This window comes from Triturus cristatus, chromosome 8, assembly GCF_964204655.1.
Source record: "Triturus cristatus chromosome 8, aTriCri1.1, whole genome shotgun sequence".
Taxonomy (NCBI): domain Eukaryota; kingdom Metazoa; phylum Chordata; class Amphibia; order Caudata; family Salamandridae; genus Triturus; species Triturus cristatus.
In genome coordinates this window covers 1117222884-1117244877 of record NC_140591.1, presented here as the reverse complement: position 1 = coordinate 1117244877, position 21994 = coordinate 1117222884, and the positions used below count along the sequence as shown (strand labels likewise).

At 41.3% G+C, this 21994-nt stretch overlaps 1 protein-coding gene across 2 annotated transcripts in view; it reads left to right on the top strand.

Annotated features, from left to right (window-relative positions):
- The window catches only part of ADPRHL1 (ADP-ribosylhydrolase like 1), a 554849-nt gene that overhangs the window by 215296 nt on the left and 317559 nt on the right, over positions 1 to 21994 (top strand). For both annotated transcript variants that reach the window (XM_085622701.1, XM_085622702.1), the window contains exon 2: positions 16811 to 16975. In XM_085622701.1, coding sequence (XP_085478827.1) covers positions 16811 to 16975 — 165 coding nt within the window. The remainder of the gene's footprint in view (positions 1 to 16810; positions 16976 to 21994) is intronic.

The window sequence follows — 21994 nt, the reverse complement described above, 5'->3', positions numbered from 1 at the left end:
GATGACCCCATCCCCCAGGGCCAGTCTCCTAATTATATTTTTTTGACCCCAATCCCCAGGGCCGGCCACTGTTTTTTATTATTTTTAAAAAATATATATTCATAGACACACCTAGGACATGCTGGACAAACCGTACGTACCTATCACCATGACGATTTGCGTGATATTCATTAAAAGGCGACTATGCATGCAATGAATCCACGTGGAATGTATTTACACCACTAGTGAAGCTCTGACATGTCTGATGCCCTACCGTGCCTAATCCTGGTAGACACCCTTGTCGTTTATTTATACAAACATGGGTAGCTATTGACGGGCACATTTAATACACATGCACACCAAGCCATTCAAAGGGGATTCGACAAAAATTCGACCAAAACTATGCAAGAAACCCCCCTCACGGTTAATAAAACACACATCCACTGCCGGATGTGTAATACTTTTTATTTTACTCTCTGGAAAGGGGACGAACATCACTTGAGAGTCACAGCGTGCTCCTGACAGAGCCCAATGCTGTGTTACACCCACCATTGCCTGCCGAGTGCCACACACCTCTGTGTTGTATTCCACTAGCTAGTGCATATGCTATGACACTCTCTAGCCCATGTGCACTGTAACACCACCCCGTGAATATGTCATGCCACACTTGTCTTCGCACGGGTTATATTGCCCCATCTAACGTGCCTTTCTCGATGCCTATGTTATAACGCACAGTGCTATGCCATACATATTACAATCTGGGATCCATATCTTTGTCACAGTGCATATGCAACGTTACACTCCCCAGCACATATTTTATATTACAACTTTAGAGACTAGTTAGGTTACACAACACTGCCCTGTGCATATTACACTCCAAGGCGCATATCGCATAGCATGCGCTAGTGCCTGTTCTATCTCGCGCTCTCCAATGAATCTGTCATTGCGCACAATGTATTGCATATTATATTTCACGCCCGGTTCATCTTATATCACACTTTTTGGTGCATAGTTTATACCATACACTATATCTAGTTTTCATTTTCAATCGTGCTCTCAGGACTATGTTCTATATAACACTGTGTTCACCTACCCTTTTCACGGGCATTACATTTTGCGATAGGGGGTGGAGGGTCAGGGGGTGTTTCTGCCAAGTGAGCCCGGAGTCACAGTCACAAACGTCCTCTTCTTCCTGAATAAAAGTGAGATTATGCTGCATACTTGTTCATATTTTAAGTAGTTCGCACAGACACAATGTTTTAAAAACAATAAAGTTCCTAATACCCGCCTTCTCTGAACAGTTAGCTTGCTGCCCCATCCCCTTCCTCCCTATCCTCTGTTGTGTGAATCCATGGACTAGCCTCCTCCCTCCTGCCATGCATGGTCTGATGTGCTGCCACTGCCCTCAATTTAGTATGATGTACCAGTCCACTCCTCCTGCCCTCCATTGCCCAATTCTATGCCCCATCATTGACCTCCTGCTTAAACTCTGTGCTTAGCTTGCTGCCCCTATTCTCCTTCCCCCTGCCCTCCGATGTCTTTGTGCATGCCCCTGCTCCACCCTTTTTGCCCACCATGTCCCATGGACCTGCCACTCCTATCTACTCTGAGTGTTCTGTTGAGCTGCCACTCCCCTCCCTCCTGCCTAGCATTGTCAGATGACTGTAACCTGTCCCTGCCACCTCCACCCTGCCTGTCCACATGCCATGCCCCTATCCTCTTCCTCCTGTCCTACATGGTCCATTGTACTGCCACACCCTTCTGCCCTCCCTGGTCTGTTGTGCTGCAACTGCTCCTCCTGCCTGCCCCGTGTGGTCTGTTGTGAGGTCCCTTCCCCTGAACTTTCTTGTCTGTGCACAGGTCCTGACCCTCCCTTCTATCCTCCATCGTCCTTTGTGCATGCCCCTCCACCCTCCTTCTTGCCCATCATAGCCATTGTGCTGCCACTAACCCTCCCACTTGCAATGCATGGTCTTCTGTGCTGCCATGGCCCCTCCCACCTTCCCTGTGTGGTCAGTTAGCTGCCCCTGACCCCCTCCCACCTTCCCTCCATGGTCTGTGTGTATGCCATCACAGTCTCACTGTTGCTCTTCATGGTGTGTCTTGCTTCTAGTGCCCATCCTGCCTGCCCTCCATGGCTATCTTGCTGCTCCTGCCCTGCCCCCTTGCCCCCAGCCCTACTCCCTCCCTCCTGGCTTGTCTGTTCCATTGTAATGCCCCTGATCCGTCCCTCCTGCCCTTTATGGTCTGATATGCTGCAGCTTTCTCTCCTGTCTGTCCATTATGGTCAGCTAGCTACCATTGCCTCTTGCCCCTCTGTTCTCTGTTGTCCATGTGCATGGTCCTGTTCCCTCCCTCTTGCTTTCTATGGATTGTTGTGCTGCACTCCTGTCCTGCATGCCCTGTGTGGTGTATTGTGCTGCTGCAAACCCTGATGCCTGCCCTGCAGGGTCAGTTTGGTGCACCTCTCCATGTCCCTCCTGTCCTCTGTTATCCAAGTCCATGTCCCTATCCCATTTCCTTCCATGATCCAATGTACCATACTTGCGAACATTTTGAACTTGGTAAGAGGGAGATTTTGAAAAAAAACTGGGGTATTGATTTTCCCCTTTGAGTTACATTGAAAAAGAGGATATTGTAGACAGGAGACAGATCAAATAAAGCCCATTTGAGCTTAAAAACATTGGACGTTTCCTGGCTGAATCGGGTCTGTTGGCATGTATGGTTGTACTACCATTGCCTCTTCCTTCTGCCCACAATGGTCTATTACATTGCCACAGCCTTGAAGGAGGGTAGATTTTGTATCACAGGGGGCCCCTGGCCCGTTCTGTCCACACCTGAAGTATGAGACCCTTGTCCTTGCCCTGCCAGCTGCATTTGTAGGCCGTATTAAATTGACCAGCGGGTCCTGTGTTGCTATATAATTATCCTGAGACATCCTTACCACTCAGCCAGCATAAAACCCCTGTGTAGGCCCTTCTGTTCAATATGTAGGCCTCTTTGTTAAATTGACCATAGCTCTGCAATTTTAGTGTATAGCAGTCTGAAGGCAGGTCTGCGAGGCCTTCTGATCCAAACTAGTAGCCCCCACCCTACCCGAGTGCTCCGTGCTCGGTATCAAAGTTCAACATCCCCCTGAAGCTGTCGACATACAGTAGGCTGCATCCTGGACTGGTACTTGCTTCCTGGGCAGGTTTCCCGCTTTTAAGGAAGTGGCAACCGCAGAGCGTCAAGTTAGGAGAACTGAGGAGATTTTATACATGAATATATTGAATTCCCGTACAATACCCATTATTTTCTGCTTGCTCTATGGAACTTACGATAAGCGATTGGCCTGAGAGACTGACCTTTTCACCCAGTCCATTGTCAGCATTAAGTGGGTAAATGACGAAATGTCTGGTAAAATCTGCAGACAAAGCTTTTGGGTAGCATACGTAGGTAGATGTAGCGTGCAAAGGAGCCCACAAAATGATATAAAAAGGGAGCACCCACAGATATCGACGGACTACCTCGCCGTCTGTATGTAGGTTAACAGGCTGTGCAGGTTTTCCCCAAGAGCTGGGAGCTCTTGTCTTCCTTTGCTTAAAATGTCTTGCTCTGCTTTGCTTGAAGTATCTTATTTTATTTTACCTATATGAAATGTCATGTTATGTTTAACCATTGTTCTCTTTACTTTTGCATTTAAAAGATTTTGTATTGTAATTGCAGGAATGCTTGCTCTAAGAGTAAACGTGAGTGTTCCTAGGTAACATTTTCCTTGGTGTAACTTGTTTCTCATGATGCATTTATAGATGTGTTTTCTCTCTCTCTCTGTCCTGCATGCCCTGTGTGGTGTATTGTGCTGCTGCAAACCCTGATGCCTGCCCTGCAGGGTCAGTTTGGTGCACCTCTCCATGTCCCTCCTGTCCTCTGTTATCCAAGTCCATGTCCCTATCCCATTTCCTTCCATGATCCAATGTACCATACTTGCGAACATTTTGAACTTGGTAAGAGGGAGATTTTGAAAAAAAACTGGGGTATTGATTTTCCCCTTTGAGTTACATTGAAAAAGAGGATATTGTAGACAGGAGACAGATCAAATAAAGCCCATTTGAGCTTAAAAACATTGGACGTTTCCTGGCTGAATCGGGTCTGTTGGCATGTATGGTTGTACTACCATTGCCTCTTCCTTCTGCCCACAATGGTCTATTACATTGCCACAGCCTTGAAGGAGGGTAGATTTTGTATCACAGGGGGCCCCTGGCCCGTTCTGTCCACACCTGAAGTATGAGACCCTTGTCCTTGCCCTGCCAGCTGCATTTGTAGGCCGTATTAAATTGACCAGCGGGTCCTGTGTTGCTATATAATTATCCTGAGACATCCTTACCACTCAGCCAGCATAAAACCCCTGTGTAGGCCCTTCTGTTCAATATGTAGGCCTCTTTGTTAAATTGACCATAGCTCTGCAATTTTAGTGTATAGCAGTCTGAAGGCAGGTCTGCGAGGCCTTCTGATCCAAACTAGTAGCCCCCACCCTACCCGAGTGCTCCGTGCTCGGTATCAAAGTTCAACATCCCCCTGAAGCTGTCGACATACAGTAGGCTGCATCCTGGACTGGTACTTGCTTCCTGGGCAGGTTTCCCGCTTTTAAGGAAGTGGCAACCGCAGAGCGTCAAGTTAGGAGAACTGAGGAGATTTTATACATGAATATATTGAATTCCCGTACAATACCCATTATTTTCTGCTTGCTCTATGGAACTTACGATAAGCGATTGGCCTGAGAGACTGACCTTTTCACCCAGTCCATTGTCAGCATTAAGTGGGTAAATGACGAAATGTCTGGTAAAATCTGCAGACGAAGCTTTTGGGTAGCATACGTAGGTAGATGTAGCGTGCAAAGGAGCCCACAAAATGATATAAAAAGGGAGCACCCACAGATATCGACGGACTACCTCGCCGTCTGTATGTAGGTTAACAGGCTGTGCAGGTTTTCCCCAAGAGCTGGGAGCTCTTGTCTTCCTTTGCTTAAAATGTCTTGCTCTGCTTTGCTTGAAGTATCTTATTTTATTTTACCTATATGAAATGTCATGTTATGTTTAACCATTGTTCTCTTTACTTTTGCATTTAAAAGATGTTGTATTGTAATTGCAGGAATGCTTGCTCTAAGAGTAAACGTGAGTGTTCCTAGGTAACATTTTCCTTGGTGTAACTTGTTTCTCATGATGCATTTATAGATGTGTTTTCTCTCTCTCTCTGTCAGTACATTAATTGAGATACAGAGAATATTATGACAGCTGTATGATTATCTGGATTCTGTATTTTGTACTTTATGTCTCTATTCTGCGGTTTCTTTGAAGTTGCATCTTCTCATTAAACTGCCATTGTATTCTGCCTCCAATTCCATGTCTCATATGTCTGTTTTCTTCATTTTTGGAGCAAGCGTTCCTAGGCACCCCGGCTCAAATTAAGGTGCCCCTTTTGTCCCTGACTCACTCTCCTGCTCAGTTCTGTGGTGGCTCCCGGGGATCTGGGGACCGCCCCTAGCTTCCTTGACCCGTAATAGATCTTCCCTCCAACAGCCTCTCTTGCAAGTCCTGTATTGTTGGTTTGTTGCCCCTGCCCCCCTTTCCACTGCCCTCCATAGTCTGTTGTGCTTCCACGGCCCTTCCTGCCTGCTCAGTGTGGTTAAATTGTTGCCTTTGCACCCTCCTACCTGCCTTCAATTTTCAGAGTCCGTGCCCCTGGCCTCTGCCTCTCAACAGTATCCTAATGAACAACTAGATTGCTAACATTCTATATTTATTACAAAAGTGTGGAACGCCTGACATCATCTTGATGTAATCAAAACTGTAATACCTAGAGCATTTCCTTTAGAAATTACATATATGAGAGGGTCTTATTGGCATCAAAATTATGGTTAGTGCTCTAAAAGACTAAAATAAGGACATATTTTCTGAGTTTTCAAATAGCGACAAAGCACTTTTAAATTATTTGTTATCTTTATGTTTTTTTATCCAGTTGACCACTTGATTAAATGTTGCACTTAGGGGAGAGGATGTGGTGTTACTTCCAGAACTGCAGACTTTGCAACTGGGGAACCAGGTTGCAGTTTCTGCTTCAGCTCGACATTCTGTGATTCTGGTCAAATCACTTAGTCTCCCCATGTCTACAACCAAAATGAATTTGTTCTTGTGTGATGTAACCAATGCTCATGTAAAGCACTCCAATACCTGACAAGTCTGCACTATATAACACTGCAAAAACACAAAATAATAAGTGTTTTGCACACTTCTGTCATTGGGCTATATTTGGGCTACATCTGGGTGATTTTGGGCTACATTTGGGCTCTTTTGTCTCCGGTGGCCATCTTGGGAGATTTATTTGTTATGAAGTTTCCTAATTTCCTCATGTACTGCAGTCTCCTCAGTAGGAAATGCTTTCAGTTTTTTACTTTGATTCCATCATGAAGGTATTCAGATATGTCACACATTTGCCATAAATTCTGAATGTTAGCACTCTAGTTGCTCATTAGATCACTGTAGTAAAACTACTGCACCATGGAAGTCTGCTCCTGGTACTAAAAGTGCATGTTTCAGTCTGCATGTCAGAATTTTTTAATGAAATAGAAGAGGATTTGAGAAGTCACTCAAAATGTGCCCTCATTTTCTTTCTTCAGCATTAATCATAATTTCTATGGCAAAATGAACCTCCTCATTGTGTTCCTTTTTAAATTAAATGTTTTAAGTGTTACCAGTTTATTCCAATCAAGATGGCTTCAGGTGTGCCATACTTTTGTCATAATGAAGACAGTAAGCGCTCTAGTTGTTTTTAAGAACATTCTGGGACATTCTGTCATTGGGCTATACTTGGGCTACATCTGGGTGATATTTGGGCTACATTTGGGCTCTTTTGTCTCTGGTGGCCATCTTGGGAGACTTATTTGTTATGAAGTTTCCTAATTTCCTCATTTACTGCAGTCTCCTCAGTAGGAAATACTTTCAGTTTTTTACTTTGATTCCATCAAGAAGGCATTCAGATGTGTCACACATTTGCCATAAATTCAGAATGTTAGCACTCTTTTTGCTCATTAGATCACTGTAGTAAAGCTACTGCTCACCAGGGAAAACTGCTGCTGGTATTGAAAGTGCATGTTTCAGTCTGCATGTCAGAATTTTTTTATGAAATAGAAGAGGATTTGAGAAGTCACTCAAAATGTGCCCTAATTTTTCTTTCTGCAGCACTAATCATACTTTTTATGGAAAAATGAACCCCCTCATTTTGTTCCTTTTTAAATTAAATGTTTTAAGAGTTACCACTTTAATCCAAGCAAGATGGCTTCAGGTGTGCCATACGTTTATCATAAGTAGGACTGTTAGCGCTCTAGTAGTTCTTTGGAACACTCTGGGAAGCTGCAGTAGAACACAAAGGAATCAACTGACAGTCTCTGCCCTTGTTGGATGTACATGTTTTACTGAGAATGTCAGACTTCATTCTCACATGACTGAGAAAGATAATGTGAATTTACAGAAAATAAGCTCTCAGTTTAGCCTATAGATCACCTTCCAAACCTCTGTGGTAAAAGCATGAGAAAATATTTTTCTCTCAATCATGATATCCCAGCAGAATGCTTTTTCACATGGTGAAATCACCTTAGAACATACCACAATTCCTAAAATGAGTATGGTACCATCAAAAAATGATTTATAATGTAACTAAAGTCTTAAAACCTTCTATTAACTGCAATGCTTTTTAATGAGGTGCTATCATGTATATTGGTCCCAAGATGGCTGCCAACACTTCTTGGATGAAGTGCTGACAGCCAATCAGATCTCAGGATGAGATGTGTGGTTAGGCTCCGCCCACATATATATATGCTTTTAAATGCTATTTTCTCAGGAAATACTGAACAGATTTACACCAGACCTGCAAAAGGCACTTCCTTGACCTTATGGCTACCTCTCTGCCAAATTTCAAGTAATTCTGTTCAGCCGTTCGGGCTGTAGCTCGTTCTAAAGGTCCTATGGAAAAATGCATGGGAAAAACGCGTTTTGGGACCCCCCTTTTATCTCAGCCCCCGCTTGACGTATCCCCCCGAGACTTTCAGGGTAGGAGCGGAGCGTAGCGCCCCACCTATTTTGAGAAATTCGCGAGGATTCATCGACCGGCGCCAAAGTTATTCAAAATAGAATGTTGCGGATTTCCTATGGAAAAGGGGTCCTAACTATAACTACCTACTGGCGACCGCCAGTAGGTAATATATATATATATATATATATATATATATTCAACCACTTCCAACTTCTGCTATAGAAATCAGACTCCGACACTTGGGTAAGCTTCACCATCCAGCTTTCAGTTTATTTGATTCGCTTAATATGTATATATATATATATATTTCTCCAGGTCTGGGCCTATGCTAAAATGAAATGAGTCATAAAAGAACGAATGATGCTAAAATGTATCTCTGAGCTCTGCTGAGGGCTAGGCTTTAATTTTCACTTTCCGCACAAAGAACTGTTTTGAAGTCCTGCTGCCTGGAAGTTCCACAGCTACACCTCTGAAATTTGTTTGCGATTTTTATCATGTTCACAGTTCCATAGTGTGATTGATAATTAGCCCTTATTCATTTAATTTCAAGTATAGAAATATTTCAGTGAGGACAAAGTGAGTTCTTCAGTGAATGAATTGTTTTTTCCATAATCTGATTGTTTTCACTATTTTTATTGCCTTTTGTGGTTTTCAGTTTGTTAACGCTCATGCATGCGAACACTCCTAGTTTAGATGGGAGACGCCTAGGCAGTGCCGGACTGGCTGTAGCGGGCACTGGGCATTTCCCCGGTGGGCTGGAGGGGTGGGGGCCTGTTTTGTTCCTGTGGGGGGCAGTTTTGTCACTGGGGGCCTGTTTGGCGCCGCTGTAATGAAAGAGGGAGCAGTGCTGCTTGCTAGCCCCAAATTACCCCCTCCCCTGCTCCCAGGGCCAGTCGAGTAGCAATCTGCCAGGGCTGGTTGCTGTTCATAGTCCGGCCCTGCTCCTAGGCCCAGATTTACAAAGAGTTCATGCACCGTAGTGCAGCTAGTAAAGTTGCTACGCACTTTTGGTAGCCCATGCAGGCACTCTTATGCCATAGTGCAAGGGTGCTTGCATTGTGATCTGCATAGTTTGTGCAGGAAGGATTCATTTCTGCAAAAAAGCAATTATGCTTTAGGGCATTTTATCTTCGTATGTGTGCGGTAGAGTACAACACACATGCAAAGAGGAAAAAACAAAAAAATATACATTTTAAAATTTCTCCTTGTTATGTCTGCCGCAGAGAGGCTCAGGATTTTGGTGCAAATCCCGTCTACAATTCTTTGTAGATAGGTATTTGCCTCAAGTCAAAACCCATGGGTATTTGCATAGGAAAGCCCATGCACCCTCCACGGAATGTCTCCTTGATTCAAAGTAACTCAAGGCAGTACGTTGTGCTCCGTTGTGCTACTTTGGGTTACAATCCAATGCAAATTACGATTTGCATTGGACTGTAAATCCCACAAGTATTTTGTTTTGGGTAGGAATTAAAAAAGTAACAGACGCAAAGTCTTGGTAAATCTGGGCCACAGTTTTTCAAGTTAAAAAGTATTAATTTAGCTTTCTCTCTTCTAATACTTGACTTCAATGCAAGTTAATGGGGAAATGTAATACCCTTCATGTTAATGACTAAATCTTTCCCTTTGGTGTTCCTAAAGGAAAGCTTGTGTAGGACAGCTTTGCTCTTGTGGGGAGGATTTTCCCTGCTTGGAAACAGGTCCAGCATCTGTTGCTCTTTTTCTAAAAGTGCATACAAAATAATTATTTTTCGGGCACAACGCTACTCACCAAGTGGTCACATAAAAGTATGGCATGCACTTAAAACTTAAAATAATGTGTGACAAGGAAGTTAATGACAAATGTAGTTCAAATCCAGAACACATTTCTATAACATGGGCGATTTATACAGTTTTTGACTACATCAAAGCTCTGGTGAAAGTTAAAATTTTTTATTCCACTGCCTGATTGTTTGGTTGTCTTTTACCTAATCACTTATCAGAAAAATATGCTTTATTTAGCTGTGTCTGCAATATTCCCCATATTTTTGAAATGCGTATAATAAATTCTACCAATTGATCGTGCACCCACCTCATCATAGAGCACGCTACCAAAACAACTGTGAAACTGCAAATACAAATGTTAGAATTTTGTATCAAATTTGATACTGTTTCAGTTTCCACTACCAAAGCTGACTGTGCTACTAGCAAGCTATGAATTTAAAAGAACTGTACTCAGCAATGGGCAAAGTGTCTTTCTTCCTTAACATTGCTTAGCATAGATCGTGGCATTGCAGATCAATTGCTTTTCAGCTGTTATTGACACGTTCAGCATGTCGCTGCAGTGGCGGATGGTGACATTTGAAAGTGGTGAAGTGTAAAAGTTGGGTATGACTTTTATGTAACAAGTTCAGCAAGTAAGGTTAATGGAAAAACGTTGGGCTCAGGGGTTCCCCCCCTGAGAAAAACAATTGGCATATTTTAACAAATAATTTAGTGAAAATGCAAGAAGGTTTATAAAGCAATTATATGAATGTGAAATCTTGAAATATTCAAACACATTAAAATCTGCCTCACATCTTACTGCAGTAATAGGTTCAACAGTTACTGTAGTGTGCAAATTGTAGAGCGTGAGAGCTTCAGACCCTTTAAAGTGGGTGCTTGCCCACAGTGGCGTAACGATAATTGAGGGGGCCCCCCTGCAGAGTACATGGAGGGGCCCCCTCCGGACTCTATCAGGAGCTCTCCCGCTGAAGTGCTGTGCTGAGGGGGCCCCATGAAGCTTGGGGGCCCCCACACACTGCGGGGGTTGCGGGGGCCTGTGTTACACCCCTGCTTGCCCAATGTCTTGCACTGCGTGCAGCATCAACTTTGGTAGAAAATGCTTTAATTAGGCTTAGGGAAGCAACAACAGCTACTGGTTAAAATCGGTAATATAGAAATATGTACATACAGGGCATTAAGTGGGATAAAATAGTGGTGGTCTCTAAAAGGGGCGTGGCTTAAAAAATTAAAATAAATGTATGTGATTCCCATAATGTGCCACCTAGCTGGTATTTTAATTTTTCTCTGAGACTTCTCTTATTGCATCCAGATATATAACACAACACTTGACACACATCTAAAACCTGCCAGGACTCTTGCTTTGTCAATAGTTGTTAGGTGTTTAAGATAAATGAGTAACAACAATGATTTTGTTGTAAATAATATATATTGAAAATGTTAAATTCTGAAATTGTGAGATTGTGAATTAAATATTGTTGAGGCCTGTGGAAGAAGTATTGGTGTTTAGGTATTTGCAATTTATATTAGAAATATATGCCCTTTCTCTCTCCACATCTTGTACATTTCCATATCTTGAACCTCATCTCTTTCCACTTCAGAACCCTCTTTTGACTCTCTCCTGCATGCACTTCCTTGCATCTCCTTCACTTCACCGCCCCGACATACACTGTATTCACTCACATGTAAGCACCTTTTTTCATTCCCTTTCGCCTTGTCAATATTTTGAAAACTGTGTACCCCCTTCCCACACATACAATTTCAATTGTAACTGGAATATGTAACAATTGCTCTGTGTGCTCTGCAGAGAGGCCAACCCACTGACAGGCACTGTGAGAAACTCACACTACCTTCAGCTCAGCGACAGAGATGTCAAACACTGCACATCATAAACACATGCACAACTTAGTTCAAGTATATACTATACAAGAATCATAAGATGCACAAAAATCACAGAAACGCTACATGATGGAAAAAGCTAAAGCTCTTAGGGAATGCAAGATTAATAAAACATCTAAAACTGAAACAGGAACTAAATAGCTGACATGCATTACTTTGACTTTTTTAACATTCATTGTTTATAAAGTAATCAGTGTTTTGGCATTAATGTTGAGGGCATGAATATAGGGCTTGATGGGGGCCAATTTCAATGCCTGTGTTAATGCCAGATGACAGAGCCAGATCCCCAGAAATATTCAACCACAAGCATCTAACATACTACAACGTTTAGCGGTCCTTAACATCATAACATGCCAAAAGTGGAGCTAAAACATTTTAGGACCGCTGCGTTGATCAATATAAATAAATCAAGACTTAAGCACCGGTGCAGTGCATACCTCTCGGCTCGGTGCCCTTACATACTTGTGTGAGGGCACTGAGGAATGTACACTGCACATTGCAGTGCTCACTCCGCCTTTTAATGGAATTCCACGGAATGAAACTCTGCCAATGCTGCCCACCCTCTATCCATTACCCTCTTTTTTGGGAGAGGCCCACAGACTTGAACAATAGATCATCCAGAAATACAACTGAGGAACTTGAAGAATCAAATGACCAACCGGGATAGACTGAAGAGGAGGTAACAAAACATGCAAAAAATAATTAGGACATTTTTGCCAGTCACATTACCCTGGGGCCTAACATTTGTATGCCTAAATATCATCTATCGTCTTTAGCAATTGCATTGACTCGTGAGTCCTCATCTACCCCTGTTAAAAATGATGCAATAGCTTGCTGGGCGTTTTTATATGAGCCTCAGTTTTCAACCACCTGAGTAGAGACAAACCTGATTGAGAGTACACATATTAGATTTTTTCGTTTACCTGCAGGTGGTTCAACAACAAAAATCTCCTAGACATCCCCTCTGGCTTACCCTTATTTTAACATAATTATGTTTTATTAAAGCTCAAACGGCATTTCATGAACTTTCCTGATTTTTTTTATGTTTGTGAGTATTATATTAGGGCCCAGATTTATAACAGAAAATGGGCCTATTCACCAAAATAGAAGCGGGCCACATTAGCGAATCAGATAGCTAAAAAAGGGCCCAGCATTTTCAAATGAGGCCAGTTTTGACCTTGCAAAGGCATGCTGTATGGGTCTTTTTCAAGGTTGTGGGCACTGCATGCATTTTTGCTTGCTGCAGGCAATGTTTGTTTTAATATCAGAGAAATCAACAGAAAAACTGGCCCAACCGATCATGAAATAGGCCCACAAAAAGCCCCAAAAACTGGGCCAGACACAAAGACTTTTCAGATCATCCCTTTGGGCACTGACTGATTGCCCTATAAATCAGTTCGACCCTTGCGATACAAAGCAGTGCAAACAATGTTAATTTACTTTCACATGCAAAAGAGTTATTGCAAGCGGGGTGCTAAGTGGATTTATAGCACCAGAGATCAGACAAATATTACGAAGTGGGCATAACCGGACAGGATCAACACAAAGTCCCTTGGGATTCCACGTAAAATCAAAACAACTGAACTACCACTTCCTGGTTTTGTGTGGAATCGCATCACCAAATGAAAATAGGTGTAAACATGAGACAAAAGAAAAACTGAATGATTTTCCCATTAGTAAAATGTGCGATTTCTGCAAAATTACACATATTGCACAATTAAGTCTCCCCGTTTTCTGTTTTTACTGATTTTTACAGATAAATACAGACAGAAATCGGTGTGTTTCTTGTTTTTATTTGTAAAAGTACAGAAAATTGTATATCTTCGATTTGCCATTCTGTAATTTTTTAATTCCATGTCATTAGCTGTGCAGATTTAGAGCATGGGGAGTTAGAAAATTGTATGAGATTTCCTTAAATGACTTTGTATCTTTGAGAGCTCAGGGGACGCCCAATGCGCCCACAGGGATGGTTCAATGACCAGTGTAAAGTGGCAAAGGCACTCCTCTTGCAAGCAATAAAAAAGGGGATACTCAATCCATAAGGGTCTACAGGGCGAATTATCAGGCAAGTGTAAAAACAGCAAAAGTAGCATGGGAGGAAGATGTGGGCTGACTTGCTGACAATAGTCAGTAGAAGGGAGGAAAGGTCAGGACACCCCGTAGGTTTATCCATCCTGCCCTGCGAATGGGTAGCGCACTTCAGGAGTCTCTATGCCCCCAACTATGTCCCTCAGGAATCTCACGAATGCTTCCCGTGCAAAAAGATACATTTTACCCTCCAGGAAACTGAGCTTGCTGTTGCTTCGCTCAAGTAGGGGAAAGCATCTAGACTCAATAAAATCCCAGTTGATTTTTAAAATCTGATCCCTCGCTTTGGGTACCCTACATAAATTTGGCCATTGTGGTGGAAAACATTAAATAAATACCTCTAAGACCAAATATATGACGTATACTAAGAAGAGAAAGTTGAGTGGGACCATCAAGGTGGGGGTGGAGGTACTCAAAAGAGTCTAGGAGTTTGACTACCTGGGTATCAGGTTAGATGAGTCTAGACCCTGGGACTCACAAATCCTAATGAGTACCCTAACCGTAAAGCAACAGGCAGGAGCTACACTCAAGTTGTCCAAAAAAGCCTGATGGTCCCCTGTATGTCCAGTAGTAGAAATCTATGAGCCCCAATTAAGGGGGGCGGCCCTTTATAGGGCAGGAATGTGTGGGGTTTCCAACATCAGTCCCTTAAGTGTAGCAGAGAATAATTTTATTAGAAGTCTGGTGAGCATAGGGTAGGGCACACCTCTTGTTCCGCCCCAATTGTATTGGATCAGAATCTGAGGCACGGTTGAACTGTCCCTCTTAAGAGAGGGTGTGCAGGATATTATCTCGGCCAATGGTGTGGGGGAAATCAAATGGCTAAGGGCACTCAAGAAGGGTTGGAATGAGTTGGGTCTGGCGAAATTCTGGCGTGAGCCCTCAACTGATTAAGAGAGGGGATGCTGCCTCAGTTAAAAAGAGGATGGAAGATAAGTCCACTCGGTTCAGGGATCACTCATCCGCAGCCTCACAAGGAACCCCAACAAGTGCCTTCCTCTTATTAAAATGAGTGTATAAGGACTAGGCATTTCTGGGATTTACTAGCCTTGTTCGGAATCGGTCTCTGGACCTTCAATTTAGATAGGGCTTGCTCCCTGTTGCAGTCTTTACTACTGGTTGTAGAAAGATAAACCAGGGCTATGAGTATTGTTCTTTTTGTAAAAATTTACACAAATGTGAGAAGCATCTCTTGTTCTTTTCCCCACTTTATGTAAAACCCAGATCCACATGACTTCTCCCAATGTGCAGGCTATTGAGCCTACCCACAAGAGGAGAAGCATACAGGTATGCAAAAGTGAAACCTCCCCGATTGTGGTTGTGGCTGTTTCAACATTTCTTAACACAGCATGGTTAACCAGAGGTAAACTGCTAGATATCCTATGAAACCAGGCTTGAATATATCCAGTTGATCTGAACTGCCTGTGGCGGTGGCTGCTGTTTGTAGTTTTACATTGTTAGGGCAATTGAATGTACAGTGGCAGTTATTTTAGGGGATTAAGCGTTTTTCGCATTTTTTTTTTAGTATATGAATCAATTTTATTGTATTATTGTAGATTTCAAATGTTATTTTTTACTATCTGTTTGTACTGGAATGGCACTGCTCTTATGTATATTTTGATGAAGAAACAAATGCTTCAATCTTTCAAATACATTAGGAATTTGGACTGCATATCTCAACATGACTGTGCTAAAATGCTAATGTGGGTGTAATTCATTTATTATTTTTGGCTTTGTAATACACTAAAACCCGGCAGCCAGCAAAGTATGAGGGCACAATTATTATTTAAATAAATGTGGAAACATATAAATTACAATTTCATTTCTTTACGAAAACACAAAATGAACATGGATAAGTACAGATAAGATGGCCTAAATATAAATATCAATAAATATAAATAAAAACAGATGTAAATGTTGAAAAAAGAAATACCATAAAACTAGGAGCCCTATACATGAGTGACAGTTGCTTCTAGAAATGTGCACTCAAGGCGACTTCTCACACAAGACCTCACTGGGTCACCTTTGCACTGTATGATATTACTTAGGGCCTCATTACTATGTCGGTTGGAAACTAAACCGCCCGAATCCTTGTCGGATTCGGTTCCAACCGACTCGCAGTCCGCGGATTCGCCCAACCGATTATGATGCTTCCGAACACCATTCGGAAGGACTCCCATTGACTACAATGGGAGCCTGTGTTCTGACCGACAACAGAAGCCCTAATGGGGGAAAAATGGTGTCTGCGGAAAACCTCACACCCTGTTGTGGGCACCCCATGGTGCATGCCACACTGTGCATGGTTCAACAGGGGGGTCCCTTGGGTACCCCCTCGACCTCAAACTGGAGTACTCAGGATGAAGGGGGGCTTGCTAGGTGCCCCCAAAGTCAGTTTCCGGCAGCCTTTTTGTGTCGGACAGACCGAGTCGTAAGGCTATTGGAATCCGAGATTGTAATTGGTCGGTCAGAAACACTGTTCGTTGAGCTGTACGTATTAGCTCCGACCGACCCGGATCTCCGAATGCCAGTTGGAACCGATTTGGAATTCTCCTTCCGACCGCGATCATTGTAATTGGTCGGTCTGAATTGTTTCCAACTGAGTCGGGCGGATGGGTTCTGACACGGTCTGGGGGACTCCAACTGTTGGTTGGAGGCTTTCCAACCAACATCGTTATGAGGTCCTTAGTGCGGTTATCTAAGGCAGCATTATTTGCTCAAGCATGGCCAATGACATTATTGTGCTGCAAATCATAGTAATGCCACATTGCTCTGCAATTTACAACACAACACACTCAAATGTTGATAGATTGTGGCCCAGAAGCATAATTTTCCACAGTAAAGTGGAATCTCAGAAAAAAACCTTCTATTTTATTTACTTTAACTGTTGTGACCCTTCAAAATTCTATCTCCTGCAACAAACTAGTCATCATTCTACAATTAGTACACTATTAACAGATGGCCAGTAAGACCTATTATTGTGCTGTTCAATTAAAAATAAGATGTTTTGCTTCATTCACAGAATACTGGTGTCTGGAAGATCTCTATCGTGAATTGGTAAAACAATACGTTGATGCAGTTGAAAAACTCCAAGGGCGGCGACCTGATCCAGCAACCATTGAAGGATGTTCTCAGCTGAAACCGAACAACTATCTACTAGCTTGGCATACTCCTTTTAATGAAAAAGGTATCAAGCTTTAATGTGGTAGTTTGCCTGAAATGAAATTAAATGAAAGACATATAATTAGCTTGACGCCCTGTTGAGTGATTTAAAATTCAAACGTTCTCAAAACTTTTCAAAACCTTTTTTATTGTCAGCAAAAAGGGATAGGAGGATGTGATGGTAAAGGGTGCTATGGAAGGATTTGCGACAGCTACAGGAATTTTCTTCCTATAAAGTTTAAATAGTGTCTTAATTTCTATGGAAAAGTATCTAATGTAGTTATTTTTGAATACATGTTTCTCACCTCAAGTACTAATTAATACAAAGGGTTCATTTTTTAACACATTGTTACAATGCAAAAGAAATTCGATCATCTGATTTCAAGATCACAGAGAAAATGCATATTTGTTGAGCATTAGAAAAGCTAATAGGTCTGGGGTTGACTGACAACTTTTTTTGGCTTTTGTCAATGCTTGCTTCCTTTTATCACTGTTTTTGTAAAACGTTATTGTTGTCGAAGCTGCAGGTGGTCATCAATCTAAAAAACAGTGGCTCAAAGAAAAACTATTTTTTGGTCTCAAAAACGTATTATCGACAAAGAAGTCCCTACTACTGAAGGGAACTACTTTGTGTTTAGATGCGCTCCTTGTGAAAGGGTAGACTGCCATAACTCACTGTAAAGTTAGCCACAGGCTGAAGTGGGCCGACCCACTGCCCAATGCTGTTTGCTGCATTGGGAGGAACAAAAATGTTAATGACACAGTAGCAGACCAATAAATGGAGAAAGCTGACTGAATGCCCCCATAAGTAAGAATAATATACATATAATTTTGTTAACATCTTGGCCAATGCAGCACTTAAAATAAGTTGTGACACTTGATTTAAATTGAGATTTTAATTTTTTGGGGGGTTTCTATGTAGAACTTTCATGGTATATTCTCCTCATATGCTGCTTGATCGAGTAATGAGTGATTATTAGGGCTACCTCATTTTTGTAATTAATTATTGTGAATTGTTTGAATTTGCGTATCCAGTGTTTCCTTCATTTTTGAAAGTCCGTTTTTATCAGTGTCTTTACAACTGCCTGTTTATACAGCTACCCACCATAAAAATGAACAAAATGTACAAAACCTGTGTTTTCCACTGTGTACAAAATATCTATGCTTTTGCTAAATTTCTTGACACAGACAACAATATTGCAGGATCTTTAGTGTTCTCCCCTTAATTTGTGTACTCAATTTATGGTAGATGTTGCTGGCCATAATCTAGATGGGTTTTTAATGGATCTGCCTAACTCAGTCAAATACTATCCCTTTACCTTGTGTTCACTGACTCTCTCTCACTCACTGTTTCACCCACGCTCTCTGCCTCTTTCCGGACTACTGGATTTGTCATACTAGTAGTGGCTATAGAATTTTGTCAAATTGAAAAATTGTTTAAGAAACCAATGCCAAAAACAGTTTAAGGTGATTTTCCTGCTTCATTTTAAATATTATAAAAAAAGGTGGTGATGGCCACGCCTACCCATGAATTGACATCTTATGCAATGTTCAAATTTCTGGGTTACACTAGATAAACTTATACCCCTACATTGTTCACTGCACACCTTCAATCCTTTTAGCTTGCTTCCCATTGTCTTTATGCAGTGTTCACAACCTACATGTACCTTATCAAGTGAGATGCTTTCAGCCAGATATTGCATTTTATCCAACATCATTCTGAATTCGGGAGCATGTAGTGATCTAAAAAACTGGAGTATGCAAAGTGCAAGTTTCTTTTTAAGTTTGAAAGTAAAATGTTATTGAAATAAATATGCAATTATAATGAGAAGAAATACAAGATACTCATTGAACATATAACCAAAGGTATTAAACACATAAAATATGAGACAAAAAGGAAAAAGAGAAATAAAAGTGCAATAATCATACACCATTATGAAAAGATAATAAACTACATAACAGTATAAACAAACTCTACAAAAAGACCTAAAGGCATAAAACAAAAAATCCAAATAATAATAGTAAAGGACAATTCATGGTGGTTTAGGTACTTCTTCAGTTCGAGGATTATGTGAAGATGATTTATGGAAAGAATTGTTTAAAAAAATAGTTATGGGTAGCCATAAGAGATCCCTTTTGATAGCAAGTGCAACTGGATTAACATATGATCTATCAAGTATGTGATTGTAACAAACTCCATGCCACAATGCTTGAAAAGATACCTGAGATGCATCCTTCAAAGATTTTGTAATCTGGTGAAAATGAACAGCCAGAAGTAAATCTATTATATTTAAATCTTTGGATTGAGATGACCAATCATCAGAAATACCACCTAGAAAAATATTAATAAAAGTAAATGGCACTTGTATCAGAAATGATTGTCAGATTTTTATATAATTGGGATGCAGAAGGCAATATATCCAATAGTTTATGTATATGAGGTGGTGGGGAGGAAAGTGATTGATCAACAGAGAATTTGTTATAAGAGGATTGAGTTACAGAGACTAATGACAAATATGTGGCTTCATATGAATCTGAGAAGGAGAAATGTGACTGGACTACTGAAAATGGATGACAAGCACCATTTTGAAAAACTAGTGAATCCATTTTAAACCTTTAATATACCAATCTTTCCAAACACTTGTTTTATTATGTATTTTAATAGAAGTATTTACCAAATTGAGGACTGCAAAAATTGATCTTTAGGATTTCTATAAGAAATAAAAAATAAGTTAAAGTATCTTCCATGTGTTCTTAAAAATCGGAAGAGATAGAGATGAGGGCCTGGAAGTAAAAAATAAACATTCTATAGGAGAAAAAGGATGGAAAAAGGATTTCTCAAGCTCAGTCCATAATGGAGAGTGTACAAGATCGTTATCCTGTAATAAAAAAGAAGGTTGTTTAAGGCAAAAGGCTTCAGTGATAGGTATGGAAGTCCAGAAAGTTAATTCCTCCCATATGTTTAGGTCTTTTAAGTTTGTTGAGTGACATCCTGTTTTTTTATTATTATTCCATAAGAAATTAGATAAAATGGAATATATCTTTTTATATTGAGAATGGAGAATATTAACAGGCATGTTCGAAAGATAAAGTAATATTATAGGAACTAGCATTATTTTTATAGTATCTAGGCGACCCCATCAAGATAAAAATAAAGGAGTCACGTGTGGAAGAGGGGCTTGGACTTTAATATGGGTCTGGAGCTCCCTATCTTTGTTGCTAGAGGGTGCCCTCGCAAACATTATAAGATCTGGAAGAGGTGGGCAAATTATAGGGGTCTTCCCCTGGAGCCAGCCCCGGAAGAGCGGGAGGAGGGACTCGCCTAATCGCCCCCGGGTGGGGGGGTGCACGTATGGACGGGGAACTGACCTGTCAGACCTACGCGTATATGCCTTACTGATAGCTGAATATTGTATGGTGCGGTCCTGGGGTGGGAGTTGGAAGGGTGGGGGGGGCGAGTTTTGGGGTGTTGCTTTCATCTGAAATGCATTTCAATTATCGTATTCTGATTAAAATGTCAATGGCATGATTGTTCATTGCTTGGGCCGATACCTCTGGGATACAGGGGCCGGCATCATATGTGTCCGTTGACGAATAAACACAGTTTTAAAAAAAAAATAAAGGAGTCTAACGAGATGTAACTGAAAGTAAACCTGTGTGCAATGCATTCAACTTCAAAGCTGTAGTATCTTTAACAGTATCGGTGAACCACAACCCAAGATATTTAATCTTCTCTGGATTTCAGTGAAAAGAGTAAGAAATGAAGGGCCATATTATCAAGGAACGGCAATAACATTATTGCCGCTTTAGCATCAGGAAACTACCGCTAAAGCGGCGATAATGGGCTTGATAATATGCCCTTGTGAATTCCCATAGAAGCCCAGGTTCGCAACAGAACCTGGGCTTCTATGGGAATTCACAAGGGCATATTATCAAGCCCATTATCGCCGCTTTAGCGCCAGTTTCCTGCCGCTAAAGCGGCGATAATGTTATCGCTGTTCCTTGATACTATGGCCCCATATCGGCATGAAAACATAAACTATATAGGGGAAGAATTTCACACTTATCTGCATTTCATTTATAGCCTGAAACAGAAGCAAAGTTGTCTACTTCTAATAAAAAAGCCCGTAAAGACCTCTGTGGATGAGAGATAAATAGTAAAATATCATCAGCATAAACAGAGAGTTTTAGCTGGTTATCTCCATTAATAAAGCCTGCTATTTACAGATTTGATCGAATCTTTATTAAAATGTGTTCTAAGGCAAGGATAAAAAATAAAGGAGAAGGCGGACAGCCTTGTCGAACACCTCTATAAAGAGAGATATAAGGCCAATGACTAAAATAGCGAACTCGGGGGAAGAATACAACAAAGAAACATAGTTAATAAATTTAGAAAAGATAAAAGACCAATTAACTCTGTCAAATGCTTTTTCTGCATCTAAAGAGACAGCTGCCAAAGGAGAATTATATGATTTAGATTTACTAAGAACATTAAAAAATAGTCTAGTATTCTCTGAGAGATGCCTACCTTTAACCCCTTCGCTGCTAGGCCTTTTCCCCTCCTGTGCTAAGCCCTTTTTGGGCTATTTGAGGTAGTGCGCGCTTAGGCCCCTGTAACTTTTTGACCACATTAGGTATCCACGCCAAATTTGCGTCCTTTTCTTCCAACATCTTGGGGATTCTAAAGGTACCCAGGGTTTGTGGATTCTCCTAGAGGGGTCACAGAAATTAGTCAAAATACAGCAATTTTTTTTTTTTTTTGTGAAAAATGTGAAAAACGGGCTGCAAATGAAAGCTTCTGGGTTTTTCTCTGCAAATGGTATCAAAAAAGGGTTTGTGGGGCTGAAATCACAATTTCTCCAGCTTTTAGGGAATGACAGACTTTTGTTAGAAAACCAACATTTTTTACACAGTTTTGGCATTTTTCTGGGACATACCCTATTTTTGCTATTTTTTGTGCTTTCAACCTCCTTCCAGTTAACGGTAGAAAAGGGTAACAAAACAATAATGGATCCTGGAAAGCTATACATTTTTGAAAAGTAGA